The 27,713-nt window shown below is 45.2% G+C and overlaps 2 protein-coding genes and 1 non-coding gene across 6 annotated transcripts; 2 read left to right on the top strand and 1 right to left on the bottom strand.

The window, feature by feature from the left end:
• Nucleotides 1-1,049: 1,049 nt before the first annotated feature.
• On the bottom strand, nt 1,050-1,847 carry MRPL51 (mitochondrial ribosomal protein L51). Its single transcript, XM_085069312.1, has 2 exons — nt 1,511-1,847; nt 1,050-1,321 (listed from the first exon to the last, which is right to left on the bottom strand). Exons 1-2 carry the CDS (start codon nt 1,773-1,775, stop codon nt 1,125-1,127), a joined length of 462 nt encoding a protein of 153 aa, XP_084925438.1. The 5' UTR covers nt 1,776-1,847; the 3' UTR covers nt 1,050-1,124.
• On the top strand, nt 1,310-26,854 carry NCAPD2 (non-SMC condensin I complex subunit D2). Of its 4 annotated transcripts, XM_085069103.1 has the most exons (32): nt 1,321-1,422; nt 2,065-2,168; nt 2,260-2,335; nt 2,432-2,490; nt 2,947-3,128; nt 3,672-3,811; nt 4,127-4,254; nt 4,339-4,462; nt 4,544-4,691; nt 5,589-5,786; nt 6,301-6,435; nt 7,255-7,339; nt 7,968-8,142; nt 8,349-8,470; nt 9,416-9,625; nt 11,499-11,673; nt 13,192-13,276; nt 13,411-13,544; nt 14,533-14,665; nt 16,184-16,268; nt 16,372-16,533; nt 16,764-16,978; nt 18,614-18,725; nt 19,038-19,161; nt 19,363-19,518; nt 19,734-19,911; nt 20,929-21,023; nt 23,539-23,619; nt 25,720-25,906; nt 26,140-26,266; nt 26,400-26,555; nt 26,728-26,854. In XM_085069103.1, the coding sequence occupies exons 1-32, from the start codon at nt 1,346-1,348 to the stop codon at nt 26,808-26,810; spliced, it is 4,251 nt and encodes a 1,416-aa protein (XP_084925229.1). In that variant the 5' UTR covers nt 1,321-1,345; the 3' UTR covers nt 26,811-26,854. The 4 variants fall into 4 exon arrangements, with proteins under 4 accessions (XP_084925220.1, XP_084925229.1, XP_084925211.1 ...); XM_085069094.1 differs by lacking the exon at nt 2,065-2,168 and having other exon boundaries at nt 1,310-1,436; nt 7,965-8,142; XM_085069085.1 differs by lacking the exon at nt 1,321-1,422 and having other exon boundaries at nt 1,911-2,168.
• LOC146445193 (small nucleolar RNA U85) lies at nt 2,551-2,873 on the top strand. The gene has a single exon (XR_014855868.1). It is a non-coding gene; the product is annotated as a small nucleolar RNA U85 (small nucleolar RNA).
• Nucleotides 26,855-27,713: the final 859 nt, after the last annotated feature.

Genomic DNA, 27,713 nt, shown 5'->3' with positions numbered 1-27,713 from the left:
GATTAAGAGATGACAAAGGGTTCAAGATACTTTCTCTGATACTTTTCCAGTTGCCAACATATTTTCAGTCAAGGATTTCCTACACCTGTTCAGTCTCCATTTGGATCTGTGCACACTTCCTGAATCCACAACACCTTTTGGCAAGTCCCACAGGTCTGCCACCCTGCTCTTGAGAATGTGGACTTCAGTTATTTAAATAAGAGTTTGCCTTCACTTTCCTCAGGCTTAGAGCTAAAAAAAATTCTTCCCATTCATTCCCTGTCACTTCTAACCAAGTGCTTTTGGAAATGGAGCAGCATTGCTTTGCAGCAAGATACATCAAGTCAGCAGGTAACTCCCCAATTACTTAGCAGCTAAATTAACAACTGAGGCAGAATTGGTAGGCAAATGCCTGGTCATCATATGGATTTTTCCCAAGTGGACATTGGTGTGATGTTGGACTAGAGGGATGCCAGCTGTGACTCACCATAACTTCCTTAAAGGAACTGGCAACAGTTATGGAAAACTAGAAGCTAGAGCTTTTAAAAGCATTGAAATACCGGAATTACTTTTGCAAATCCTGCCTAAATTATAAACAAAAAGCCATGTGGTCTTTAAATGTCATTAGCAGGGGATCAAGTCATCATGAGTGTGGAATGAGACAAGTCCCATTCTTAATACAAGTTTTGATGCATTTCAACTAACATTTGGATCACTCACACTTAATCACAGATAAGTGGAGAGCAAAGGGGAAAGCAGTGAGCAGGAAGACATATTAGTAGGGCTTCTTGGCACTCACTTGAAAATTTTGCTATGAGGAGAATACTGGAATTGTCATGTAGGATGTGAGAACCTAGGGCTCAGAGACTGAAAGGATGCTAGAAGCCTCGCCAAAAAAATAGAGGACTGAAGGCTCAGGTTCAGGGATGCTGACTGGAATAGCTGTCTGCAAGATGTCTGTCAGAAATAATTGAGGGGGCACAGAGGAACTCAGGCCTGGAGCAGCAGCAAAACCTTGGGACCAGGGTAGAAATATGCAGCAAAGATTGCAGAAAGCACTGGGAACCCAATTACGTGAAAGCTGGCTTTATTCTGACTGCAGTGCCACAAAACCAGACTCCATGTGCTGAACCAAGAGCCGTTCCCTAGCGGTGCTTCCCGGTGCGATTGAAGCGCTTGTACAAGTACCGGATCCTCTTGTTGAGTTTGTGATAGTCCTCTGCGAACATCCGATCGCCCACCATCTTCTTCTTGCGGATGCACCTCTGCAGCTCGTTGCCCCGCCAGCCTCGCAGCCAAACGGGCCCCGTGATGAGATTTTTCGGGTGGATCTGGAAGCCGCCTGCGAACAGGAGAGCAGAGACAGATGAAGCCAGGCACTGGAGAAGGCTGTTCCCAGGGCGTCCGGCCCAAATCCTGCCCGCCCTGTCGCTGCTGGCAGAGGCGCCAGCCGGCAGGTGAGTCCCGCCGCCCTCCCCTCCTGCCCCGGGGCAGCAGCGCTGGGGAGGTGCGGGTGGGCTGTGTGCCTTACCCAGGATCCCCACGTTGTCATAGACGCCGAACAAGGCCCGTTTTTTCGTCCACCGATCCACTGGCTTGCGCTTGGGTGGCTCCTTGATGCGGATGGGCCGGGAGAGCCCCGCCAGGGGCGAGGAGAGCGGCACGGGGAGGCCGGGCCGCGCGGGAGCCCAGCGCGCCCCGCCGCAGTCGCTAATGCCCCGCTCGGCGCGGGGCAGGGGAGCGGCACGGCCCAGCAGGGCTCGGCCCGCCGCCCGCAGCAGCAGCGTTGCCGCCATGGGGATGAGCCCCGGTGCCCCGGGACGGGCTGCGACAGGACGGGAAGAGCGGCGCTGCCGCCGGGCCGCCCCTTCCGCCGGGGAGCGCAGGGGCGCGCTGCTGACGTCACGCCAACGGTCGGGAAGGCAGGGGAGCCGCCGATTGGGCGAGCGGCCGGCGCGCGGCGTAGTCTCCGGGAGCTGATAGGCCGGTGGAGGGAAGGGGCGGGGTGAGCGTAGCCCGCGCGCGCTGTTTTGAGCGCCCGGGGCCGTGCGGGGCTGTGGCGGCCATGGCGGCGGCGCTGGAGTTCCACCTGCCCCTCGCCGCCGCCGATCTGCTGCGGGATGACAGCTCCGGGCGCTACGTGGTGCAGGAGGTGCTGCCCGCCCGTGAGCTGCCGCCTGCGCTCGCAGGTAAGGTGTCCCCGCAACCCCTCCCGGCGGGGTCCGGTCCTGCTGCTGGCTGACGGCTATGCTCGCCGCCTCTCTCCGTGTTTTCCCGCAGCTTTCCGGGCCGCCTTCCGTGCGCAGGGCGCGCTGGCCGTGCTGCAGCACTTCGACTGCGTGTACAGCGTGCTGCAGTGAGTACGGGGCGGGGCGGGGGCCGAGGGAGGGCGCTCGCCCCTCTGCCGGGCGCTGTTTGCTCGCCGCCCTGACGCCCTGTGTTTGCCCCGCAGCCACTTCCGAGCCGCGGGCACGGCTGTCAAGGAGGACGCCCTGGAGCTGATGATGCAGGGTGGGTACCCGCTGTTTCCGGCCGACGCAGGACTAACGGAGAGGTTGCTCTCCCTTGGCAGCTCGATGATGATATAAAGGCTAATGTGACTCGGCCGGCTGGGCTGCACCCTCAGCCCACTCCTGTGATACGGGTCTGTAATCTTGGTGGACGATGCTGAGTTGTGCATGTTCGCTGTAAGGGCAGACCGACAGAAAATCCTCTTGCCCGTGTCCCTAGAAAATTCATCTGTGGGATATATCAGCTCAGACCGAGTTTTTCTCTGAGCTGAAGAAGGGCTGTGGGGATAGGACAAGACAGCATGGCCATGGTTTGGGTTGCAGGGGGCAGCCCGTGTTACAGCTGGTGAGATGTGAGCACACATCTTTGGTAATCTGATGACTGCACTAAGCCTCCAAAGAGAGGATGGTTGAGGGATCTGGCAGGGAGTGCTCATGGCTTTCTGCTTTTCCTCAGTGGTGTCCCATCATTCCAACGAACTTCCTTCCATCTTGAGTGACTCTGAGCTGAGCCATGCAGACCGCACTGCTCACCTCAATGCTCTGAAGATGAACTGCTATTTGCTGACTGGCTTGGTGGATGCCTTTGAAATGGAAACCTGCAAGAACAGTTGTTTGGAGACAGATCCTGGTAGGAAGGTAGGTGAGGAGACTGGAGGGAAAACAAGCTGATAAAAGTCAGAAAAACTTTTAAGTTTGCTGAGCTCTGTGGTATCTGTCAGATGTTATAGCTGAGTTTATGTAAACATGATGCCAGCAAGAGCAGTGCATATTGTGGAGCACTGGTGCTTCTGTGAAACTGCATGGAGAACAGCCAGAAGGACAATCATATGTCTAAACATCAGCAGGGACTTAGATGCCCAGGCCTTTCTATTTCACTCTTCAGTTTCTGCCTGGAACTTAGTGTGCCAGTATTTTCTCAAGATTTCCTTTCTGTGGATTGCAGTGGATGCAGGTATAATCCTTAAACCTCACAAGGCACCAGTGCTGGCCTGAGCTGAGAGAGAAGAACTGGGGAGAAAAAAGCCCACTGTGATCCTGTGATCTTGCACATCTCATTGTGTGTCTCTTAATGCTGTAGAATTTAACAGACTTGTTGTATTTTGAAGGAAGCAGGGTGGTGATGGGTTTTTGTCTGTTGTGAAGCTGCTGATGTATGTCACTGTGTAATCTCCTTTCTAGAACAGGAAGACTCAAGCCAAGACTTCTGGATCCTTGTGGGAAGAGGAGCGGGAGCCGCTCTTACGGCTGCTTACACAGCTGCTGCAGCTGGATCTCCGTCAGCTTTGGGGTGGTTTAGCAGTGGAAGAAGAGTTTGTCAGGTATGTGTTGAAGCAGATGTATATGTGGAATGAGTCACTGGTTCTGAGGGACAAAAGGTTAAATGTTAAATCTACCAGTGAGGTGGTATTACAGCCCTCTGTGGGGTGCAGATCATTGGGACACTGAGGAAACAGCTCGAGGCAAAACCAGCCTGTATAGGAACCACCTCCTTTCCCAGTGTAGGCATCAAAAATTCAGATGTTTGCCAATTTTCAGAGATACTGGAGAATCTCTCAAATAGAAATGTGTGGGGTACTAGAATGATGGTGCAAGTTGTGATAGTGAGGTTTGCTGTCTGTCTTCTGTGGTTTTAGCTTAATGACAGGAAGCTGCTACCGTATCCTGGAGAATCCAAGTATTGGCCTTCAGAGGTACCGGGTCACGCGGGAGGCTGTGACACATCTGCTTGCTGCAGCTCTGGTTCACTGTGACCACATGTTCAGTGAGTTCCTGCTCTTCTGCCTTCTTCCTGAAGCTATTCCCAGTTACTTTCTCTGACCTCTTTGTTCTTTCTCACATGTTAAAGGTGCCACTCTGAAGATCACACAGATGCTGCAGCACTTTGAACATGTAGCCCCAGTGTTCGCACAGGCTGTGAGCCTCTGGGCTAAAGAGTATGGTCTGAAAAGCCTGGTGGGTGAATTGCTAAGGTGAGAGAAATACCTAGAGGCTTGTCCTTCTATCCCTAGCAACTTGAGGCACCCCATTCTTTGTCTCATCTTTCTGTGCAGGGAAATTGGACAGAAATGTCCCCAGGATTTGGCTCGTGAGGCTTCTGGAGTCAAGGGGTATGCTACGTTTATAAGTGAACTGGCTGAACAGATTCCAGCTCTGGTGCTCTCTAACATGAGTGTTCTCCTGCCTCACTTGAATGGGGAGGTATGTTTCTGCAAAGTTACCTGTCCAGAAAAGCCAAATGGTAGAGATGCTGCTATCCAGTTTTTCTGTCTGAAAACAGAAACTCTTGCACAAAGCTCAAGTAGCCAAAACCTGCTCTATGGAATAGGTTCTGCCCTTACCTAAAAGATGCAAAGGGAACAGAAACCATGACATCTACTGACTGGTGGTCACTGTCAGATGTCAGAGGACTAGAGACTTGTCTACTCATCTGAGGTCCCAGCTGCTGTCCCTTGTTCTTCAGCACTTCATGAGTTTGTCATTGTGTTACCTTTTCTTTAACTGTCCTTAAGAGCTGTAAGTGTTTCTCATGTCAGTTCTTGGCTTCTGTGGACCTAACTGGATAGCAAGATTTGGGTTGGAAGGGACTTCAATACCTCTGCCCATGGCCAGGGATACCTTCCACTACACCAGGTTGCTCAAAGTCCCATCCAACCTGGCCTTGAACATTTCTATGGAGGGGGTATCCACAGTTTCTCTGGACACTGTTCCAGTGTCTCACCACACTCTCAGTAAAGAATTTCTTCCTAATATCTAATCTAAATGTACCTTCACTTTGAAGCTGTTCTCTCTTGTCCTATCACTGCATGCCCTGGTAAGAAGTCCCTCTGCAGCTCTTTTGTAGCCCCCTTTAGGTACTGGAAGGTGCCTCCCCAGAGCCCTCTCTTGTGTAGGCTAAACAAGACCAACTTTCAGCCTCTTCATAGGAGAGGTTAGTCTGTCTTTCAGGCACAGCTATGTTCGTCCAAGGTTAATACAATGTCCACTCTGAAAAAATTCATTTAGGGCTGGAGTTTGGGACTTGGAATGCCCAACCTCTGGGCATATCAAGCCATGTGTGTTTGTCTGTTCCTAGCTGAACAACTCTTCTCTTGGCAGAGTTACACAATGCGAAATGCCATTCTGGCAGCTATGGCAGAAGTGCTGGTGCAGCTGCTGAATGGTGACCAGCTGGAGGAAACTGCCCGTGGTACTCGGGACAAATTCCTGGATATGCTGCAGGCCCACGTGTGTGATGTGCACAGCTTTGTGCGCAGCCGTGTGCTGCAGCTCTTCACTCGAATCGTTCAGAGCAAGGCAAGTCTGTGCTGGGGAAATGGCTTTGCCTCAGTCGTCCCTTACCCTCTTGTGTCTTCTAAGGGAATTTCTGCCACCCTGCCTTTTGTTTGCAGAGATTGTAGTTTTAACAGAGAAAGGTATTGTCCCTGTGTACTGTGGTGTCTGCAGTTTCTTCCAAGAGACCAAATATCCCAGGGGTGGGGAGCTGGGGGGCAGAAACTAAATGCTGCTCTTTGTTAGTGAGACAAATTAGAAGTAAGAACACAGCACACAGCTTTTTTCTCACACACCAGTATGGGAAAACATCACAATTACCAGATATACTAAGACTCAACTCTACAGGACCCTGGATAACCTAAATCCTTGCTTTCAGTGGGGGCTGGATCAGAATATACGCAGAGGTTCTTTAGCCCTAGACCTTTCTGTAAATCTATAATCTGTGGCTTTTAGTACATGGGTATGTCTGTAGTAAACTTTTCCCAGGTCTCTGAGCCTCCCTGATAACTTTATCTGTGCTCTCCTTGTGTGCTAGGCCCTGCCTTTGACTCAGTTTCAGTCTGTGGTATCGCTGGCTGTTGGGCGGCTCAAAGACAAATCTGTCATAGTGGTTAAAAATGCAATCCAGCTCCTGGCTGCGTTTTTGTCCAACAATCCCTTCTCCAGCAAGGTAATTCTGATTAATGTGGTGGATACGTTAGATGTCTGTTTGCAGGCTGAATATCTGCAGTGTGCTATAGCCAGGGCAGTTTCTGTGTCTTGTGGAAGGGACAATGAAGCCTTTGACTCTGCAGGTGGGAACTTTCTCATTTTCCCAGGTTCATATCTTGCCTTATTGGGCTCATCCCTCTCTTGGTGTAACTCCTAGCTATGCTGAAGGCCGGGAGGGATGATGGAGGTAAAATCCTGCAGCACTTTTATTTGAATCTTGTCGCTGTTGAGCAGCTAGCAGAGTAATGAAAGCACCAGTTCTCAGTGGCAAGAAGGAATGACCTTTATTGTTTTGATTTCATCATATATATACAGTTTTCAAAAGTCACCCAGATTGGTCGGTCAGAAGCCTTCCCCTAGGCCTGATTGACCAGGCTTGCACTGTCCAAGTTCTGAGACACTGTTCCAATAACATCCAAACTTTATCTTTATTTATAAAACACAAGAAGAATTCTCATGGGAAAAGCCTGTGCTAGCCACAGCATCCACTGTGGGGTTTCTCTCCTTGGGATTAGAATTAGTTTTTTTAGAGTATTCTTCATGGATCTGCAGCTCTTTTTATTTAGGTGCACCTTCTCCTGAGTTCCTGAGCCTTATACTGGCAACTTAGAGCATTCTAGGATCAGGGCCAGAGTCTAGTATTCCAGTTTCCCAAAACTTAGGGTTATCTATGGGAATTGACAACTAAAGCAGGGAGTGGAAGAGAGAAAAGAATTCTGGATTTTCAGGAAAAGGATGATAAGTAACATATTTCTTCTTCTCTTCCTGACATTTTCAGCTAAGCTGTGCTGACTTGGATAAGCCACTGAAGAAAGAAGTGCAGAAACTGCAAGAAATGAGGAACCGGAGAAGACCCACAGCAGGTAATTTCCTTTCTTCCTCTTTCTGCTTTCTAGCACAGTCCAGAATTTAGTTTTCCTCATTAAATTTGCTCCCAGGTTTTGATGGTTTTTTATCAGATCTCACCTGTGTGAGATGGTGAGACCAGATAATTGGGATTAAACTCACAACAGTTTTTCTTATGGTGGTGTTACAAAAGGACCATATTAATGTCCATGTCTAAATCAACAGTCCATGTAGCTAAATATCCTATTGTCAGTGTAAGTGCTGAAAATGTTTGTGAACACCCTCCCAGGTCTCTATTTTCAACCACTCAATGATTGCTAGAGCCATAATTTTGATATTATTTAAAACTGAAATTATTTAAACTTTATTTGTAGGCAGCACCAAGTCCAAGGCTCAACAAATCCTGATTCTCTTACCTGTCTTTTTTTTTTTTTAACCTTTAGTGGGTTGTTTGGTTTTGGGTTTTTTTTAATGCCAGAGCTCCTGTCTTATTCTTACTGCAGTCTGGGCGGGTCAGCAATGGGAATAGTGCCTGCCAGGGGAGGGGTTAGGGGAAGTAAAATTCCTAAGTTCTAGATGAGTTCTTCTCACCATTTGAGGTGTCACCTGAGTCTGTGTTCTTCATTCCCTCTGCTTTTTAAGTAGCTCCAGTGATTACTCCAGAGGAAGAATGGGAAGCGATGCTGCCAGAAGTTAGGGCTGCGACACAGCAGCTCTTTCAGCCACTGCAGGATGGGGAAGAGGAGGTGCTGGAAGTTGAAGAAACAGTGGAGAGTACAGTGAAGAAAATCACTGCGCTGTTGAAGAAGCTGAATTACAAGTAAGAAGGCTCTGTAGTTTGACAGTGTTTATCTCAAGGGGTGATTTGCAGTAACATTACTCTGTAGGAGGATATTGATGTGGGCACCTAGCACAAGATGCTGCTAGGAGCTGCTTTCCCAGGTCTTCAGGGCAATGTTGGATGGTTTCCCTTATGTTCTGCTGTGATGTGTTGCTGACACTCTCTTGGGCAATGTCATTGTCCAGGAGTGCAGCCCGCCTTACGCAGAAGGCCCTGTGTCGCTTCCAGGGGAAGGAACCTTTCAGTGGCCCTGGGGAGGCAAATGAGGAGGCAGCAATCCTGGGTATTCTGAAGAGACTTTACACAGGTAACTATATCACTGTCTGTTCCTTAAGTCCAAGATAATACCAGAGTCAGACTAAAACCCTCTGGAATGCCCTGTCCCTTCTTCTGACCTGTGTGGCTCAGTCTGTGTGTACTTGACAGCTCACAGAGCTGCAGCATCTCTGCATTGTTTGTTCATCTAGTACCATGGCATTTTAGCTGGATCATATTGATCTTAATTTGTGATTGGAGCAGTTCCACGGTCCCAGTAGAAGTGCATTTCTGATGCTTTAACTCATTAAATACCTGAGGGGAGTGAAGCCATTGTTTCTATTCATACCCTTCTGCCCTGTCTGAATTTGTTGGGAGTTCTGCTTCCTGAACAGGTGGTGGCACATAGTGCTTACCCTTAGCAGCCTTGACCAAGTATCTGGTTTGAGCAAAGTCTTGGTTATCTGGGGCCTGAGCCTCTGGGTGTATTTTTGAGACTTCACGTGCTTTTTGTTTGGTGTTTGTTTCAGTATAAGGTTGCTTAGCCAATCACCTTGAGCATATTTCTGTTGGAAGTCTACTGTCTAAAAATCTTCTTAACTTTGTCAGCTCTCCACACTTGCTCAAACTTTGCTAGTGAGTAGTAGTGTTTGCCTTCTCCCTGGTTCCCTTTTAGAGCCTTCATCTATCTTTGGGGAATTACCAAGTTCATATTAACCCCATCAGCATTTTAATGGAGTTTACCCCAACTGGACTGTGCTTTTGTATACACTTATACCAAGCTGGAATGTCTCTGAAGCATCACACTGGAGTACTGGAACTTGCTCCATAGCATGCTGAGATTTCGTAGCTGGGTCTGATGGCAGAATTTGGATTTTTGTATCCTGGCTCTTGGAAGGTGTCACTGTGGGGTGGGGAGAGGAGGGTTAAAATGCCCTGAACTATGTGTGTTTCTCTTGTATCTTCAGTATTGCTCACAAACAAGTGTGCTGTGCAGGTTCATGCCCAGGTGAGAGCAGCCAGGATCCTCCACGTGACAACAGCAGTGATAAAACTGAAGAAGTTGTACAGGAAGAGCAGTCTCACACAGAGCTGGTCAAACAGGAGATGTTGGTGCAATACCTCCAAGATGCTTACAACTTCTCAGTAAAAATCTCAGAAGCTCTGAACCTGATCAGCAAGATGATGTATGAAAACTCTGTCTCAGGTATGTGAAATAACTGGGGCCCTTTGTTTCACATGCAGCATTTCTGTATCTTTTCCCCTGCTGGAGAGATGCCAGAGTGATGGAGCTCCAGGGGAAGGAAAAACAATGGAAGGAGCTGTTTTTCATTGAGCCGATGTCACAGACACTTCCAGGATATTGGAAAAGCAAGCACCATCTAAATGGGTGTCATGAAGGGGTTGAATAGGGTTTGAACAGGCTTTTTAGTAATCCATTTTTTAAAATATCAAGGCTGAAAAGGTTGGGTTTTTTTTTTAATGTTTAAAAATTGTTATAAAAAAACATTTGAAATAAAATGTTTTTGAACTTTTTGAAATTAAAATAACTAGCCAGGTGACCAAAGTGACTTCACTTGTGGAAGCTACCTTGCCTCCTATGGGGAGGGATATATGTTCATCATCGCAGCTGAGATTCTCCCAAAGTAAGCCTGGCCAGTGAAACTGGCTTTGGATACATGTTCAGTGCCCTGACACAGCTTCAGGTGTTATGCTGGCCACAAGGGGAACTCAACAGCTGGTCTCATCCACCTCACCTTTCCTAAAACTTTATTCTATAGTTAAACATGAGCCTGATCAACAGGTTCTGTGGCCTGGTCCTCTTCAGTGCTGTAGAGAAAGGTGGCAATGAAAAGTCCTTTGAGTTAATTCAGCTGTTGATATTTAGTATTAGAACTACTGTAACCACTCAGACTTTTTTGTAGCGTTTATCAGAAATTAGCGTTTCCAAGGGATGAGGGGCACAGCTCCCTCTCCCATCCTCTCCAGCACATCCACTTGTACAGATCTGGAGAATGGATGGGTGTGGGCACTGCAGTGCCCCAGACTTCATGCAAACACTTCTGAGGCTTCATCTGTGTTGAGGACTCATATGTGATTTGTGATAAGCATGTGGGCTTCCCCAGCAAGGTTTGATGTCATTAGCTATTTGCCCACATGAAAATGAACTTCTGAGTTAGTGTCTTTAAAGGTCCTTTGAAGTTCAAGGCCAAGAAAGTGCCCCTACCTGATACTTAAATACGTGGGGTTTGGTTGTTGGGGGTGTTTTTTATGGATGCACAGATTTTATAACTTCATTTCTCTGTTGTCCTGTGCTGTAGTATAAGGAAAGCAGATTCAGTGTCTGAACAGTGGAGGTGTTTTGAGACGCTTTTTTTTTTTTTTTTTAAACTTTCCCCTGTTGCAAATTTCTATTTTCTGGTGTGACTGGCGGCCAGGAAAGCATACCAGCTTGCATGATAGATGTTCTGAATTCAGATTTGTATGCTGGGGCTTATGCTGGTAAAAGCTCTTAATTAACCAGAGGTCAGACTACAAACTTTGTTGTACAGCTCCTCTGATCACTGCTGTGGCTGTCTTGTGATTGTTGTCTAACTTAATATTTTTTCTTGTCCTGGGAGCAGAAGACTGGGCAGTATATTTCAGGAGTAATCAAGCTGGAACCAGGCACACTATTCCTTACCCCATTTGTACATCAGATAGTTTAGTTCCTCTGGTTATAGCATTGCACTGGGGCTTATATTCAGCTGTTGTCTGCTATGACTGTCTTTTTTCCCAAAGCTACTGCTTACCAGAAGAGAATTTTGATCTTCCTCCAACATAGCCTCTGTGCTTTTTCCTTAACTGTATCACATTGGATTTAGCTGTAACATTGTTAACCAGTGTCTGTTTTTTTCTGGAACATCTACATCTTTGTACTAGTGATCCCATTCTGACTCAAGCCCTCCACAGACAATAGCAGTGATCTCTAGATGCTTGCAGAGCGTGCTGTGAGACCAGTACTCTTATGAATTTGTTTTAATGGCCTCTCTAATGGGAACTGGGAAAGAACTGCACTAATGCAACTGTTCTCACTGCAGTGGTGCAGGAAGCCATCGAGTTCTTCGTGACAGTCTCGCAGTTTGGTGTGCCCCAGGCACTGCTTGGAGTCCGCAGGATGCTGCCCCTCGTATGGTCAAAGGAGCCTGGAATTAAGGATGCTGTGCTGAATGCCTACAGACAGCTCTATCTGAGCCCCAGTGAGGATTCAGAGAGGTATGGATCTTCCTAATCAGATTTTTTTTTTTCTTCCCTTTTCTCCCCTTTTCCCCTTTCTGCTGTTGGGAATGGAGTGTGGACAGGAAGAGAACTATAATTTGCCATGCTTCATGCTGAGCTGAAATGTAAGGTTATATATCTGAGTATCCTGGTCTTCCTGCAGGACCTACTTCTGAGCTTCTGCTCTTGGTTTGTCGTAGAGCTCATATGTAGGAAATTCATGCCCCAAAACTTGTGAGACCTTGTGAAGGAGATGCTGAGAATTACTTGAAGTTAAACTCTTATCAGGCACTATATATTGTTCTTATAAATTTGAATTTCATACAAAGCATTGCCTATATGGTCTGGGTGGGGTCCCTATCTGATAGGGAACAAGAGGTGTCAATTATGAATGTTTCTCTTGCCAGCAGGGTTCTTGATTGGCAGCAATGAATTTCAGCCCTTTAAGACTCAGCTGTTGTTAAGGGGTCATCCCATGTCTAAGAGTCTTACATGCTTCACTTTCTGTGGGCAAAGTTGTTGGCCAATGTTGGTTCTGCCATTTTGAGCTTCTTATAACTGTAGTTGTTCATCCTACTGGGATAATAAGTGGAATGGTACACAGTGTGGTCTAAAGTTGAAGCTATATGTCTGTTACCAAAGCTCAGGTTTTTTTGCTGACAGGTCATACAGGCCATGGCCTTAGCTAAGTGTAGGCATTCTGCTTCTGATGTACACAAAATATTCCCCATTTCTTTATCCTTTACACTATACAAGGTTGTTGTTACTTGGGTACTTTCATGTGTATTTCTCTTTGTATTTCAGTCAGACTGATCTTAAATCTTTTTGTAACAGATTTCTATGTGTGTTAGATTGGAGGATGTTAAGGGATCTTTGTTGCTTATCATTTTGAGGATTTGGAAGTGGGAGCTAGGCACCACTTGCAGGTTTGTTTCTTCCATACTAGAGAGGAGCTGTGTCTCTTCTCTGCTGTGGCACTTGTCCTTTTTTAGTGATTACTCATTTGTAAATCCTGTTGGATACTTGTTCAATAAGATAAGTGTGATCCCTGATGAAATGCACCGTAACTCATCCTCATTTGTACCATCAGGGCAATAAAGAGCACTTGCTGCTTCTTATTTTTTTATATTGCCTGGAGACTGCAATTCTACAGTTTGTGCTCTATCCCTATTTGTTCACAGAGAGACTTTCAGTTTCTTATGTTCTAGGGAATTTTACTTTGACTTGTGGTTGAGAATAAACTGGAAAGTGGCTGTTTAGTGCCTCTGGTTGGGTCTTTGAGCACCAGAAGGAGCACCAGTGCACAAGGCAGTGGACTTTTGAGCCCACGTCATGGTCATTGGCATTTGAGCTGGGTGACTTGGAGAACTCAGGCTTGTGGGAGAAGTTTTCCTGTCCCTATGGATCATCTCTGTTATCCAATAGGTGTTCTCAGCTTTCTCAATAGGGCAGTAATAGTAACAGTTGCTTTTTCTTTACCTTTTTGTTTTTCTTGTTATTTTTCCCCTTTTAAAGGGCCAAGGCACAGAGCCTGGTGCATTCTCTCTCTCTCATCATGGTGGATGCATCACTGGGAACGATAGAGTGCTTAGAGGAAATAGTGAGTATTTGCCTTGCCTGGGTTTGGATTGTGTGTCTGTTATGTTAAAATGGTAGTCATTGCAGTTTACATCTTTGCTTTAAAGTCCATCCTCCTTTGCCTCTCCCTAATATATAATTGCATTCCTTTTGCAGATCTCTGAGTTTGTGCAGAAGGATGAAATAAAGCCTGCTGTGACCCAGCTGCTTTGGGAGCGATTCACGGAAAAATCTCAGTGCTCGCCGCTCGAACGCCGCGCTGCTGTGATGCTGCTGGGGATGATGGCACGGTGAGCCTGGGGCCAGGTCGAAGCCTGGGAGTGGAAGGATGTACAGGGAGTCAATTTTTATTGAAGAACTGTTGGTGCTGCATCAGCTGACTCTGGCTCTAGCTTCAAAAATAGTAAGCCTATCATGGGGTAATGAAGCCTGGAACTAAACATAGTTGTGCTGGATCCCACCAGCATGGCTTCTGAATGACTATGATGAGATTATTTTCCTTGTGTTCTGAATGTCCACCCCTTCTCAGAGTTTACAGTGTCATAGCTCTGCAGCTTTGTCTGTGTTTGAATAAGAACAGACAGAAGTTGCTGAGTAGAGATGTCTGGAGCCTTTAGCATGAAGAAAAATGAATCAGTGTCACTTTCTGGGAGGAAAAAGAATGTATCTGCACTACAAGGTTTTCACTTCCTCAGTTTGCCAGCCCAGTAACCCTTTGGCATTCAACTTACCTGCTCTTCTTGCTCTTCTTGCTTCAGTGCTTCATTCATCAGGAACAGGCCTGCATAATGATGTTCCTAAAGTTCTTTCAGAGGCAGAAGGGGGAATGGGTGGATGTGGATTTGGGGTTGGCTTTTTTTGGATTATGTTAGTTTGTTTTGTTTCATTTCCTGCCATAGGGGAAGAAATGGCAAATGTCACAAATCCTGAGCTCCCTTCTACTTTCCAACATTTTTTCTTACCCTTAGAAGTTTTGCTCCTTTCTGATAACAAAGAAGAGTCAAGAATCTTCTTTCTTTACGAAGAGGCTGTGCCCAGTGTTGATCGCTTTGGAGAAACTTGTCTCCTAGTGGAGAGTAGATTACACTGGCTTCTGTGGAATATTGCTTGCTGCTCCTCTAGCTGTTTCTTTAGTCTTTGGATGGGTTTTATTTGTTTCCCTCTTACTCAAACCACTCCCTTCCACAAGGCATAAGGCATATTTCTCTTGGTTATCCATACTATTGTAAAGTTTCAGCAGCACCTCATGTAATATCCCCCATCCCTTCCATTCCACAGAGGGAAGCCAGAGATCATAGGCAGCAACCTGGACATCTTGGTGACAGTGGGGCTGTCTGAGAAGGCATGTGAAGACTATAGGCTGCCTCAAGAAGTATGCAATGTTATCTCCAAGCTTGCCAGTAACCCTAAGGTAAGACTCTGGGTTTGTTCTTGAGGGCATCCTGAAACAAAGAACAAGGGAAAATTGTTTGTGTGGGAGAAGAGAGAGAGGTAATTAAATTTTTACTGATTTTGAAATTAAGTAGATTGAGACCATTCAGCAGCACTGTCTGGAAAGCTTAGCACACATCAGTGAACATGTAATAAAAGAATTTTCATTAGGCAACAGGCTGAATTCAATTAGTAAAGAGTTCAGTGCACAAGAAAATATGTTTTCCTTTCAATTCTCTTCTTCAGACTTCCAATTCTAAACTGCTTTGTGTTTTCTCAACCATGAAGCCCTTTCCTCAACTGATGTTTTCTGGTGGTGTGATTCTTTTGCCCTCCCTATTAATTGATATTCAGGAGTTGTCAGCTGTACAGCAGAATATTAAACATGAAAGGTTTTCAAACCTGTCCATGTTGTACTTAGCACAACATGATAGTTGATGGCTTCTTTCCCTGGGAAACAATTTTTTTTTTTAATGCACTTGGGGGGAAAAAATCTGTTTTTTTGACTCTTTTGGGACATTTTTGCTCAGGACTTCTATCATAAAAGCAGCCCTCCTTCACAGAGCAGCATCATTCTGTGTTTGCCCATTCCAGTGGGGATGTTGCTGCACCAACTTCACGAATTAACCCATATCACAACATTATTAAATGTTCTAAAGATCTCTGTAGTTCAATTTTATGTTTACTTAGGTCTGAAGTTAAGCTTGTATATGAAAAGGGACTGAACTGAAAATATTTGGGTAACTGACAGTAGCTCTTCTCCCCCCACCCATCCTCCCAGCCAGAAATTCAGTACAGAGGATAGAATTGTGGTGAATTGGGAATTTTTGTTCCAAGCTACTGAAAGCTGGTAAATCCTCAAGCAAATTCTGTTTTGTTCAAGTATATATTCATCAGGCAGACACAGGTGTGCTGGGACACCTCCATACTGTCATACTTGGTTTAGTAGTTCTCTAAGTTCTCTTATTCCCAACCTAAAATGTGGTGTGACTGATACAGTGTCTGCAACAGCCTGAGTGTGTAGAGGTCTTGGATACAGACCTATCCTCTTTTATTTCCACTGATGATCTTTTGATTTTAAACAAACTCTTATGGTTCTGGAGTACCCCAAGGCAAGTTCACTTATTGTTGATGACTCTAAGATGCTCTAAAGGTTTCCCTCGTCATTCATTGTGGAGAAGGAGTAAATAATACCAGATTTTAAATGAATCCTTTTAAGATTTCAAAAGAGTTCTTTTGATTTAAGGTGAGATAGTGGAACTGTCTGGGTTGGCCTGGGATCATCATTTGACCAAGCTTTAAATCCACCCAGTGCTGTCACCATGCCATCATAAGGTGACAATAATGTCCCTGCTGCATGTTTAGCTGCAGAGCAGTACTGGACATCCCTGGCATGGGCCTGGCATGGGTTTGATTAACATTGTGCACACAGCAAGGTTAAGCACTGTGAAAGGCAAAGGGGGATCTCATGGGAGTAACTCACCTGTTGTCTCTGCAGCCAGCACAGGAGAAGAGCAGTGCCCCTTTTCGACTGCCACAGAACCACATGCTCTTTGGTCAGCTGAGTGAGACTGTGAGTAAAGGTGAGCTCCAGCCAGCAGGAGGTTTGGAGGAGATGGGGTTGGGCTGTGAGACAGCCTTTGTTGTCACTGGTATGTGTGGCACATTGCTCCCTGTTCTCATCAGGCTTTGCCCAGCCAAGCAGTCACTGGATCCCCTTCATGGAGGCAGCAATAGCACTCATCTACCAGCTGGCAGAAGGGGCAGAGGAGATCTGTGCTGACATCCTGCACATGTGCAGTAAGCAAGCTCTGGAGAAGCTGCAGGAGGCTGATGAACAAAGAGCTGGTGAGGAGAAAAGCTGATGAAGGCAACCTGCACTTATGGTTTCCAGGGCTGCTTTGGGTGGCCTAGAGTAACTGCAGAGAACAGAGCTGAGGGGCTGCTGGAGGTATTGGCACGGGAGGGTGCGAGTGCTTTGAAGGAGTCTGTGGAGCATGGAGATGGGTGGTACTTGTCACTAACTAATGGGGAAGAGGTCTAGGTCAATGCTCAACTTGGTAATTTTTCTCCTTTAGATGCAGGGGACTCTCCATGCAGAGTCTCTGATGGTGCTGGCGGTCTCCCCACATTCCTGCTGCTGCACCTGGTGTCCCTTGTGGGACAGGTGGTAATGCAGCAGGTAGCATATTTGGAACTGTCTGTGAGTGCAGAGCTACGCAGACGCCGCGTCCTCAAAGAGGAGAAGACCAAGAAGCGATCTGATGCCAGCACAAAGAAGCAGAGAGCCCAGGTGAGAGCCAAGGGGTTTTTTCCTGTGGGACCTTTCCTAAGGTCGTGTAGTGTCTCAGCTACAGCAAACTGCTGGAGAATGCATTCCTGAGGTTGCATGAGGTCCAGGGCAATGTATGCTTTGGGAATAGAAATGGGCATATATTGGTCAGAATTGACAGGGAGAGCTGAGGTCTTTGAATGACCTTATTCACTAAAACTCCCACATTGGTCTTGAGTTTTGAAGAGGCACAGGGAAGGGAGTGAAGGATGATAAGGCCATGCTTATCCTCCTGCTTCAGGCAAACATTTCCTTTTCACTCATCACCTCCCTTCTTACCAGAGCAATCTTTTGCAACTGTTGCAATAGTGGTAAAGAACATCCATTTGTGCCCTGAATTCTGGAAAAAGGCTTGCTAGAACCCTGGTCCAAAAGATTTGAGAGTCCAATCCTCTTAGGTAGTAATGATGGAAGTCTAATAGTAGCCTTCCTAATGTGATTTAAATGCTATAAATGCCCTATTTTGGTTAGGTCCACCTTGGAACATTTTCCAGAGTGTAATGAGGCTGAGTTTCTTGGGTGAGAATAGAGAAAAATGTTGTGTCCCTCTAAGTGTCCAGTCTCTGTTAGATGCTTATACTGCTATGTCTGGAAAACTTTGTAGTTCATTTCCTCATCCACCTGCTTATCACTATCACTACCATTTTCCACACAGGAGAAGGTTATTATGAGATTCTCAAAAAAGTTGGGTTCAGATTTGGTCCCCATTGCAATGCCTATATCTCTTCTTCCCTGTATTGCTTTTTCCTTGCTGTAACGTTTCCCATAATCTTGCTCACAAGACCAGCAATTCAAAGGCTGCTTTGAACTTCTTGCTTTTAGGACTTGAATGTTCCTTAAGTTATGCAGGACTCACACACTGATGCCAGATATGTCCTAGGTCTGTCTTAGTTTAAGCTACTGATGCTAATAAGATTTCTTTACATTCTGGGCTCCTTAGTACAAGAGAGACATGAAGCTCCTGGAGGGCAGTAAAGATGATTAAGGGACTGGAGCATCTCTCTTAAAAGGAAAGGCTGAGGGAGCTGGGACTGTTCAGCCTCAAGACTGAGAGGGACCTCATCAATGTCTGTAAATGTTTAATGAGGGGGTGCCAAGAGGGTGGAGCCAAGCTCTAGGACAGGAGGCAATGGGCAGAAACTGATGCACAGGAAGCTCTACCTGAAAACGAGGAAGAACTTCTTTACTGTGGGGGTGACCAAGCACTGGAACAGATTGCCCAGAGAGGTTGTGGAGTCTTCCTCACTTGATATACTTAAGAACCATCTGGACACAATCCTGTGCAATGTGGTCTAGGAAGAACCTGCTGGAGCAGGAAGGCTGGATCAGATGACCCACTGTGGTTCCTTCCAACCTTACTATGTGATCCTTTGATTGGTGTTCTGTGGCATGTGGACTGGCAAATCCTGGACTACCCTTGACAGCTTCATTCAGTTTTTGGGGGAAAGTGGGTTATTAAACTCTGCGTCAGTCTGTTCTCACTACTAGTTGTGCAGCTGGTAACATATGTATACCTCACACCTGAGAGAAGAGAACCCTGAGAAGAAAGGGGTTATTGTTGCCTAACATCTTTCTTACAGTCTCCTCTCTGCACAGAGCACAGGGAACGAGACCACTATGGAGGAGGAGTTGGGCCTCGTGGGAGCCACGGCCGATGACACCGAGGCTGAGCTCATCCGCAGTATTTGTGAGACAGAACTTCTAGATGGTAAGTGTGGCTGCCACTGAGGAATACTGGCTCTGTCTGCCTGTGTGAATGAACAGGTACGGTGGGTAACACATCCAGAAGAAGGAAGGCTGTTTCCTTCTGAAGGAAGCACTGTCATTTTCCATGGTGTCAATTTCCATGTAGGCTGTGTGTTTCTTTGCTCTTCCTCTCTGGAGGTGGTTGTTCAGTGGTGAAAAGTGAGTCAACCAGTAACTGGTTTGCAGCAGCTCTGGGATAAATGGAGTAATTGTTCTTAAAGAGGGATACACAAACAGTGCTCTCATCCTCACTGTCTTTATCCCCACTCTCTAGGGAAGCACCTGTTCTCTGCCTTTGTTCCACTGGTGCTCAAGATCTGCAACAACCCTGGACTCTACAGTGACCCAGCGCTGTCAGCTGCCGCAGCCCTCACCCTTGGCAAAATCTGCATGATCAGGTACTGCCAAGCCATGCCAGAGTTCTTTTCCCAGCCTTCCTAGTACTAAAGCACAAGCAAATGTTGCAACTCCTTTCCCCAGGAAAGAACAAACACAGCAGTGTTCACAGATTGCTTTTTTTTTAACTGTTTTTTTTCTCTGCTCTCCGAGAGATGCAATTTTGCTATCTATCCCTTCTTTCCTGTACCCTCTCTTGTTAGCTCTGAGTTCTGTGACTCCCACTTGCGTCTGCTGTTCACAATGATGGAGAAGTCCACCCTGCCTGGTGTGAGATCTAACCTCATTATTGCAGCAGGAGATCTGGCTATCCGCTTCCCCAACCTGGTGGAGCCTTGGACATCGCATCTCTATGCCAGGTAATGCTACACTCATTGCTGGGAGAGGACATGTGATGAAAACCCTGTGGAAGGGTGACACTGGGCCTCCAGGTGAGATTGACCCAAGAAAGCAAATTTGAACATGTTGGTGCAGGGAAGCCAGATCCCTGGGCTGTAGAATAGGCTGTCATGAGTACCAATAACTCAGAGATGCTCTCTCCCTGCTCTCTGCAGTAACTGTTTGCTCCTGTCAGGTTGCGGGACCCCTGCCCGAGCGTGAGGCAGACAGCTGGGCTGGTGATGACTCACCTCATCCTCAAAGACATGGTAAAGGTGAAGGGCCAAGTGAGTGAAATGGCAACTCTGCTCATAGACCCAGAGGAGGAAATCATGGGAGTGGCTCAGAACTTCTTCAATGAACTCGCCAACAAGGCAAGTGGATGCTCAGGGACCTTATTTCACAAGAGCAGGGAAGAGCTCTTGGAGGCTGGGTCAATTATATGAGTCCTGGAGAAGGTGTGTTAATGGTCTAGAGCCATTGGTCTGTTTCTCTGGACTAAATAAAGGTAGTTAAAAGAAATTTCACAATACAAGTTTTGCTTCATCCCTGCCCGATCTTGCTGAATTTGACCTCATCCATTCACACTGGAAGGCAGGCTCCAAACCAGTGCCTTGTCTCTTTGCTTTCTTGTGTATGCCCAGCACAGGGTCGGGAACAGTTTTCTGTAGCTCACCTTTAGGCCTTACAGCAGAGTTCCCTGACCTTATGGCTCAGGCAATGTACCTTCTCTGAAATGTTTCTGAATTCTTGGCTGTAGGACACTGAGATACTTAAATTGTAGCAGTTTCTGCCCAAGCAGGTAAAAACAGGAGCAACCCCCTGTACACTGTTCATTCCATATGTAGCCTCACATGGGCCCTTCAGAATTTGATATTTACTGCCTGAGAGGCTGCAGTGACAGTGGGGATTTTCTGTCTTGGTTTGCTTTGTTAAAGCAGAGCTGGCCACCTGATTGTACTGACTTCCTATCTCTGCAGCATGTGTGAAAAACCATGTAAAAGTAGTGGGAAAGAGAATATGGATTGGGCCTTTTCAGGCAAGATGGGAGGCAGTTCCATGAACTCAAAGGCTATTTGCTTTATCAGGAGGCTTTTTTTGTTGGGTTGTGACAAGGTTCAAAAGCAAAGAAACTGCATCCAAGTCTGCCAAAGAGCAGATCTGGGGTGCAGTGTTTAGCTTGTTGGTTGGCTGGGCTTTTTCCCCCCAGCCAAATAGTCCTGGATAGGTTTGGCTGGCTGTGTGCAGCTTGTTTCAAAAAGCTGATGTTTTCAGTCAATAGATTTGGGATGGGGAAAAAGGAGGTAATTTTAAGTGGGCAGCTTATTTGACTTGACTCAAATTACTCTTTATAATTCTGTATCTCATGTAGAAACTTGTGTTCTGCATAGGGTAATGCTGTCTATAACCTGCTTCCAGACATCATCAGTCATCTCTCAGATCCTAACAGGGGCATAGAGGAGGAATCCTTCCACACTATTATGAGGTATTCTGAGTTTAAATAAATCTCTTTATGTCCAGGACTATATTTATGGAAAGGGGGTGCCATATCAAGGGAAGAAAAACTACACTGACATGTACAAAATGCTTTTTCAGTTGCTCTCTTTGATCTGACTTTTTCAGTCTGTACTGGAAATGGAGTCATGCTGAAGGGAATTGATTTTAAAGCCACATAGCTGGGGATGAGGAGAGACTCTACAAAGAGTTACCACTAACTCAAAACTACTTTTCCTCTATAAAAGGAAAATACTTGTTTTTACACATGGGAACATGGATATGCAACATTAGAAAAACACAACAGGTTTTAAGACTCTGCTGCCTTTGTCATTTTGGTGGGTATTGGAGTTTTGTAAGCAGTTTTAGTAAAGCTGTAGTTATAGTAACATGTTTGGATCTGGAGTGGCTTTTTGGTGGTTTGTTTTGTGGGGGGGGTTTTTTTGTTAGTTTGTTTTTGTTTTGGTGTTTTGGTTTTTTGGGGTTTTTTTGTATTTTTGTTTTTTCAAAAAAAGCCTTACCCAAGAGTATAGAGATATTGGAATATTTCAGTCTGAGGTTATTGGTTGATCACAGCCAACACTAACAATGTCTTTATTAGTAAAATACAGAAATTTTCCTCTCATTTCTGAAACTTAACCACCTGAGGGTTTTTCTGAGTCATCTGAATCCCTATGGATTATAGAGGGGAGTGTTAGACTAAAGTGTTGCTGTTGCTGAAAAGAAGAAAGTAAAATCTCCCATGATTTTTCAACTATCCAGTGCATTTAGGAAGAGGGATGGGATTTTGGACAGGTAGGAATTGCAAGACACAGAAAAGTTCTATTAGTGAGGATGTAATTGAGACTGAAATCAAGTTATGGTGGCAAAAGTGGATGGATATTTTGCTTCAGCTTTAATTAAGGATGATAATGTGAAATATTGGGAAATACAGCTCGTGGTTCCTGACAGCACATGTAGAAGTGGAAGATAATGTCTGAAGTGAAGCAAACCATCGCAGGGTGACAAGAGGCAGCATGTAGAAGAATTCCAAATAATTTTTGAATTTTCAGTACTGTTTTTAATTAATGTCAAGCTGGAGGTGTTACCACAGACATAGAGCATAATAAGTGTAGCAATTGCATTAAAAAAGTGTGATTGGTGGGGTTAAGAAATGTGTAAGATGTACTTTTGACTTGCAGCAACATACAGGGAGAGAACTGGAGCTGTCTGGCAAATAAGAGAAGAGGCAGTATTGATTTAACAAAGTAGACAGGTGTCAAATTAGTCTAAAGATAATTACTTTTAAAGAAGACCTGATTGTCAGTTAACACACCACATCATATCCTTTAAATAGGAAAAGAAGGGAATAATAGTTGAAACTATTTCCCTGTGCAGCAGCATATGAAATGGTTACATTGTGGAGAAGATCAGATTTAACTTGGAAACCACGGTGGACAAAAGCACAGGCTGGGAATGAAGCAGTGCCTTATGCTCCAGGGATACTTGCCAAACTGGAGAATAGGGAGGTGTAAAATATATAGGGGTAGTGGGGGGACCATCCGTAGTTAAAGGACTACTTTTGTAGAGTGAGGGAGTTACAATGATGAAAACTGAGATGCAAACTAGCCGAACAAAGCAAAAGATTGAATGTTTAGAAGTTGTTTAACCTCTTCTGTAAAGCTGTGGCTAAAGTTAAAGGTGTATTCCACTTCCTGCTTTAGCAGCCCAGTTTTTCCTGGTATAGGGAAGTATTGGCAGTGCTGGTGAGACTTTCCCTGGAGTGCTGCCACAGTTCTGGTCACTCAAGTTAAAGATGAATTGATGCTGGAACAAATGCAAAGCAAGGACTCTTGAGAGTGCTGTCTCTGTTATACATCTTAGAAAAGCAGCTAGGTTGTGGTGGTTGTAGACATAACAAAGACTGAACAAGGGAGTGCTTTAGAACAGTTATATCAAGGCCAGTGGCAACCTGACTGAGCTAAAGTTAGCAGAAATGTTGGTACAAGAAAAAGGAGGCCAGCAGGACCTTCTTAATAAATAGAAGTTATTCAGTGATTTCTAAGAGGACACAGTGCAAAATGTACAAGTACTTAACTGTGCTGAAGTCGAGGTGTCTCTATTTGTCAAGAAGCTAAGAAAAAATGTGATTAGGCTAGCATTTAAGTTCCATTAGGCTTTGTTCCTATTTTAGTGCAAAGTAATGCTCACTTTTGCGTTGACTCAAAATGCAACAACACACTTTCAGCAAATCAGTAATGAAAAATCACAAGCATTGTTTTGAGGGGGGGAAAAAATACTGCATGCCACAGTGGCCCCCTCAAGGTCTGATTGCCAGACATGCTAGTCTGTCAGTGCAACTTGTGAAGTGAGAAGATTGTCTGGAGGTGCTGCATGCTCTTAAAACTGGATGGAAGAAGCAGATTAGAAGTCAGCACTGCTGCCCTTTCAACACCCCTCCTACCTGAAATGGGGATTTCTCTATGGGCTCTCAACTTCAGCTTTTTTTTTTTTTCTTTCCCTTGCAGACAGCTGTTCTCGTATATTACAAAAGACAAACAGACAGAGAGCTTGGTGGAGAAACTTTGTCAGAGATTCCGGACTGCCAGGTGGGTTGTAATCTTAATTTTCCTGACAAGCGCTTCTGCTTCTTGGGAATTGTTAGAATAAACGAGCTTGTAGGTGATGGTTGTAACAGGGTCCCATTATATTCTTAATGTGGCAAAGTAACAAATGCTGACATAACCTGGGTTAGGTCCCCTTTTTTTTTTTTTTTAAACTACCTTCTCCTAAAATTACATGAATAAATATGTATAATTTAAGGTTTCTGGTTTTATTATGTAGAGATTGACCCTTCTTCCCTCCTTTTTAAGGTAAAGGTTTTGTGACAGTGTAGATCTGCATTATAGCTGAGCAAGGAGACATCCCACACGTGGATTTTACATACCTTTGTGATCCTTCTCCACAGGCTATTCACTTGTAGCTCAGCTAGGAAATTAGTGTGTTCAGCTGAGAAGCTGGGATCTCTCCAGCAGTCCTGTCTCAGGTGATCTCAACTCTCAAGCTGATATAGGCCTGTCCTTGTTCTGTGTGCATGGGCTGCTCAGTACCAAGTCTGTGCCTGGGACTCTGGTTTGGTTTTTTTAATATTATTATTTTAATTTTATTACTTTAATATTATTATTTCTATAGGTCTTATGCCACTATACACTTAGGCTTTTGCTCTCCTCCATCTCCAAGATGTGCATGCCTTGCTCATTGTGCTGATTACTGAGTATATAGTGCAGGACCCACCCTGTGAATCTGGGATATCATTTTACTTTCTGGGGTTAGGGGTTTTTTTGCTGCTTTTCCCCCACTCCCCAAGCTGTAACTGGCCCAGGTGTATGCTCTTTTTTTCGTCCCAGAAGGATAACAGAAATTTATCTTCTTCCCTGTCATGTTATTCCAGTGAGATATCTTCATTTTAACTTCCACTGGCTTTGGTGTACCCTGCTTTCCACCATTCCTGTGGTTTTCCTTCTCCATTGTGTGGCTTTGCCCTTGAGATTTAAGCTGTGTCTGCTTATCTTGGCCATTTGCACACAGTGCCTGGGCATGTGACCTACTCAGCTGCCTCAGGGAGTTGCATATTTCCCAAAATATTTGGATTTTGTTTCCTGAGCAAGAGTGGAGAGGGGTTCCTCTCTCCCAAGTTGCCTCCCAGGAGCACTGGTGAGCTCTTCACACCCCATTTGTAAATAACCATCTTTGTGTAAGTTGTGTCTAGCTTTCAGGAAAATGTCCTGATATTTCTGTACCACAAAGATGATCAGCTTGATGCACACTAGTGGTACTGCTAGAGCAAGGCTCTCGCTCCAAGATAGAACAGGAGCTTATCAGAAAAGATTTTGCAGCCACCATCATACTCCTCAGCAATTCTGGAGTTCTAAACATAGCGGCTTGCCAGATGTCATTCAGACTTTAAAGGTGGAAACACCTGGATGCTGCAGCTTTGTTCTCCATCTGTCTGGAGCAGAGCATCCTGAGACAGCATGTGCAAGACAGACTTTGGACCCCCTTTTGTATATATTAAAATTAGGGGCTTTGGCCTTGCGCTTTTCCCTCCCAGTCCATCACAGTGAGCTACATTAGGGATGTTAGCTTGTGCTTTTGTTGTTCTTTCCCTTAGGTTTTATTCCAGTAACTTTTCCTGGAATTTGAATGTAGTCCTTCTCTGATACAGCATTTTTTATTTGTTGACTTTATAATTTAATGAATATGACCTTCTTTATGTAACTAACTGTAAAAGAGAGAGAGAACATCAAATACAGCTTCTGCTTGAGATCATCTCAAACATGCAAAAATGAGCAGCCAGGGTTTTTTTGTTATGCCATTGAAATAAGGCCTTTTGAGAGGAGTCCTGACCTCACTGAGTCTTTTCTTCCTGGTCAGCAATAACTTCTGACACTTTTCAAACCAAGTGACTGTTCTTTAGGAGTGGAGCCTTCATGTTTTTCCAACAGGCACTAAGTCAGTGTCATGGAATTCAGCGGTGTTTGTATGTGGTAGAGCACAGCACTTTGTCACTGACGGGTAACAGAACAACCTGAATCTCATGTTCTCAGGGCAGAAGCACCTGCAGGAAATGCTGTTAGCTCTGGGTGAGCTGTGCTTATCCTCACACACCCTTTGTTGTAAGAGCTAATGCTGATTTTTGTCTTTCCCAGGACTGAGCGTCAATATCGGGATCTGTCCCACTGCCTTACTCTGCTTCCAGTCTCAGAACGGGGCCTTCACAAGTTGCAGGACAACTTTGACTGCTTTGCAGACAAGCTCCAAGATCCAGCTGTCTACAATTGTTTCCAAACTGTGCTGGCTCGATTCCGCAGAGCAGGCATCAAACCTGAGACTAAAGTAAGGATGTGGGACAAGTGTCCAGGCCAAAAAAAATGATTGTTTTTTACATACAGTAATTGGAAAGCCCTGCAGTTTTCCATTTTAAGCAGATTATTCCTCACCCCTAACAATTTATGAATTTATTTATTTAACTTTGATGGCAATTCTATGGATGCAATACTTCTCTCCCCTCACCTTCTATTTTTTTTTTTTTTTTTTTCCCCTCCACCGCTGTTTTAAATCTCCATCAGGCTCTAGCTGAAGAGCTGGAGCAGAGGCTGTCTGCCTCCCATAACCGAGGACTGGATTCTGCAGAGATATGCCAGGAAGGCAGTCGTGCTCCAATGCCAGTGCCAGCCAAGCGGAAACCAATAGGAAGTATGTTCCTTTTTGTGAGACTGCAGCCTTCCCCTGATCCTGCAGTCCAGCAGAGACACCTAGGGACTTCTCTTCACCCTTACAGACAGAAGACTGCTACCTTTCTCTCTTTTTTTCCTATTTTTCTTCACAGGTTCACGCCGCCAGCCCCTGAGCCCAGCCAATAGTGATAAAGATTTTGTCACACCCCCGTCTCGAGCCCTCCGAAATCACAAGCGTACCCAAAAGCGCCCTCCGCGCAAAAAAGCCATCACCTTCTCCAGCGATGAGGAGAACAGCTCTGAGGAAGGTAAAACACTGCACACATGTGCTCTAAGGGAGAAGGGGGAGGAGGACTACAGATTTGGCCCGACAGAGATGTCCCTTTGCGCATGGGCTTCAGAGCACTGTAGCAGTTGCCTGTAGATTTCTCTGCTCGAGGCAATGGAGTGCTCATTATTGATGTGTTTTACTCTCTTTAGAGCTATCAGCAGAATTAAGAGAGGAAGAAACCCCCACCAAAACAACTCCCATCACCAGATCTTCAGCCCGACGGCTGCGCTGAGAGAACCATCTGCCACTGTCTTTAACTAAAAATAAAACTCCTTTATGCAACAGTCGCCTTTTCTTGTCTGAACTACCCCATAATATGACAGTGCTTTAAATGAGGACGAAATGGAAGTTAACACCAGGCTAAAGCACTTCCAACCCTGTCTTTTGATATCTCCACAAAGAAAGGCAGTGATGAACATAGCTGCCACTTGGACTGATTTTGCCCTGGCTTTGCAGATAAGAGTAAGCTGCTCTTATTAAAATTCTAAAAAAATTTTGGAAGAAAGTCTAAGAAGAGTTAAACTACCCACAGAGTACAAAATACTTATTCCTTTCTCATTTTGTATGTATTCAGCTTTTAACACAGGACCAATTAGGTTGTGCCGAGTTTAGGCCCTTTTATATTTCATCTGTTTTGAAGCTCTTGCCCTGTAAAGCCCAGCAGGGTTTTGAGGGGAAGGTACCTGCATCTTTTTCTTGTACATATCTCATCGAAGAAGAGTTGAGGGAGTGGGGTGGGAGGAGAAAGAGAAATGCTAACCTAGGTTAGAACACTTCAATAAACAATATACAAAGTTGGTAGGCAAAAGATATATTTTTCAAAGTTTAAAAAACCAGAAACAACCCAACACTAAAACATTAGAATTAACTTTTAATAACACTAATTCGATAAGTTACTAACCCTAACCTTTGATTTTCTCATTGCTTCTTGGACTCTATTTGCTGCAAATCCAGTTATGTTTCAAGTAAAACTGACACTTATGTTCTTTCCTTTCAGTAATGCCACATCAGTGTTCAAGGGTTAAACTGCCCTGTGACCATGAAGTACCCTAAATTAGATTTTGTAGTAATCACATAAATAGCCTTTAACCTTCTGTCTAGAGGCAAGTTGGCATTTGTCCCAGAACTATTACTA

The sequence above is a fragment of the Lichenostomus cassidix genome, chromosome 1 (genome assembly GCF_008360975.1).
Source record: "Lichenostomus cassidix isolate B80296 chromosome 1, HeHo_3.0, whole genome shotgun sequence".
Classification (NCBI taxonomy): domain Eukaryota; kingdom Metazoa; phylum Chordata; class Aves; order Passeriformes; family Meliphagidae; genus Lichenostomus; species Lichenostomus cassidix.
This window is presented reverse-complemented; position numbering and strand designations above follow the sequence as displayed.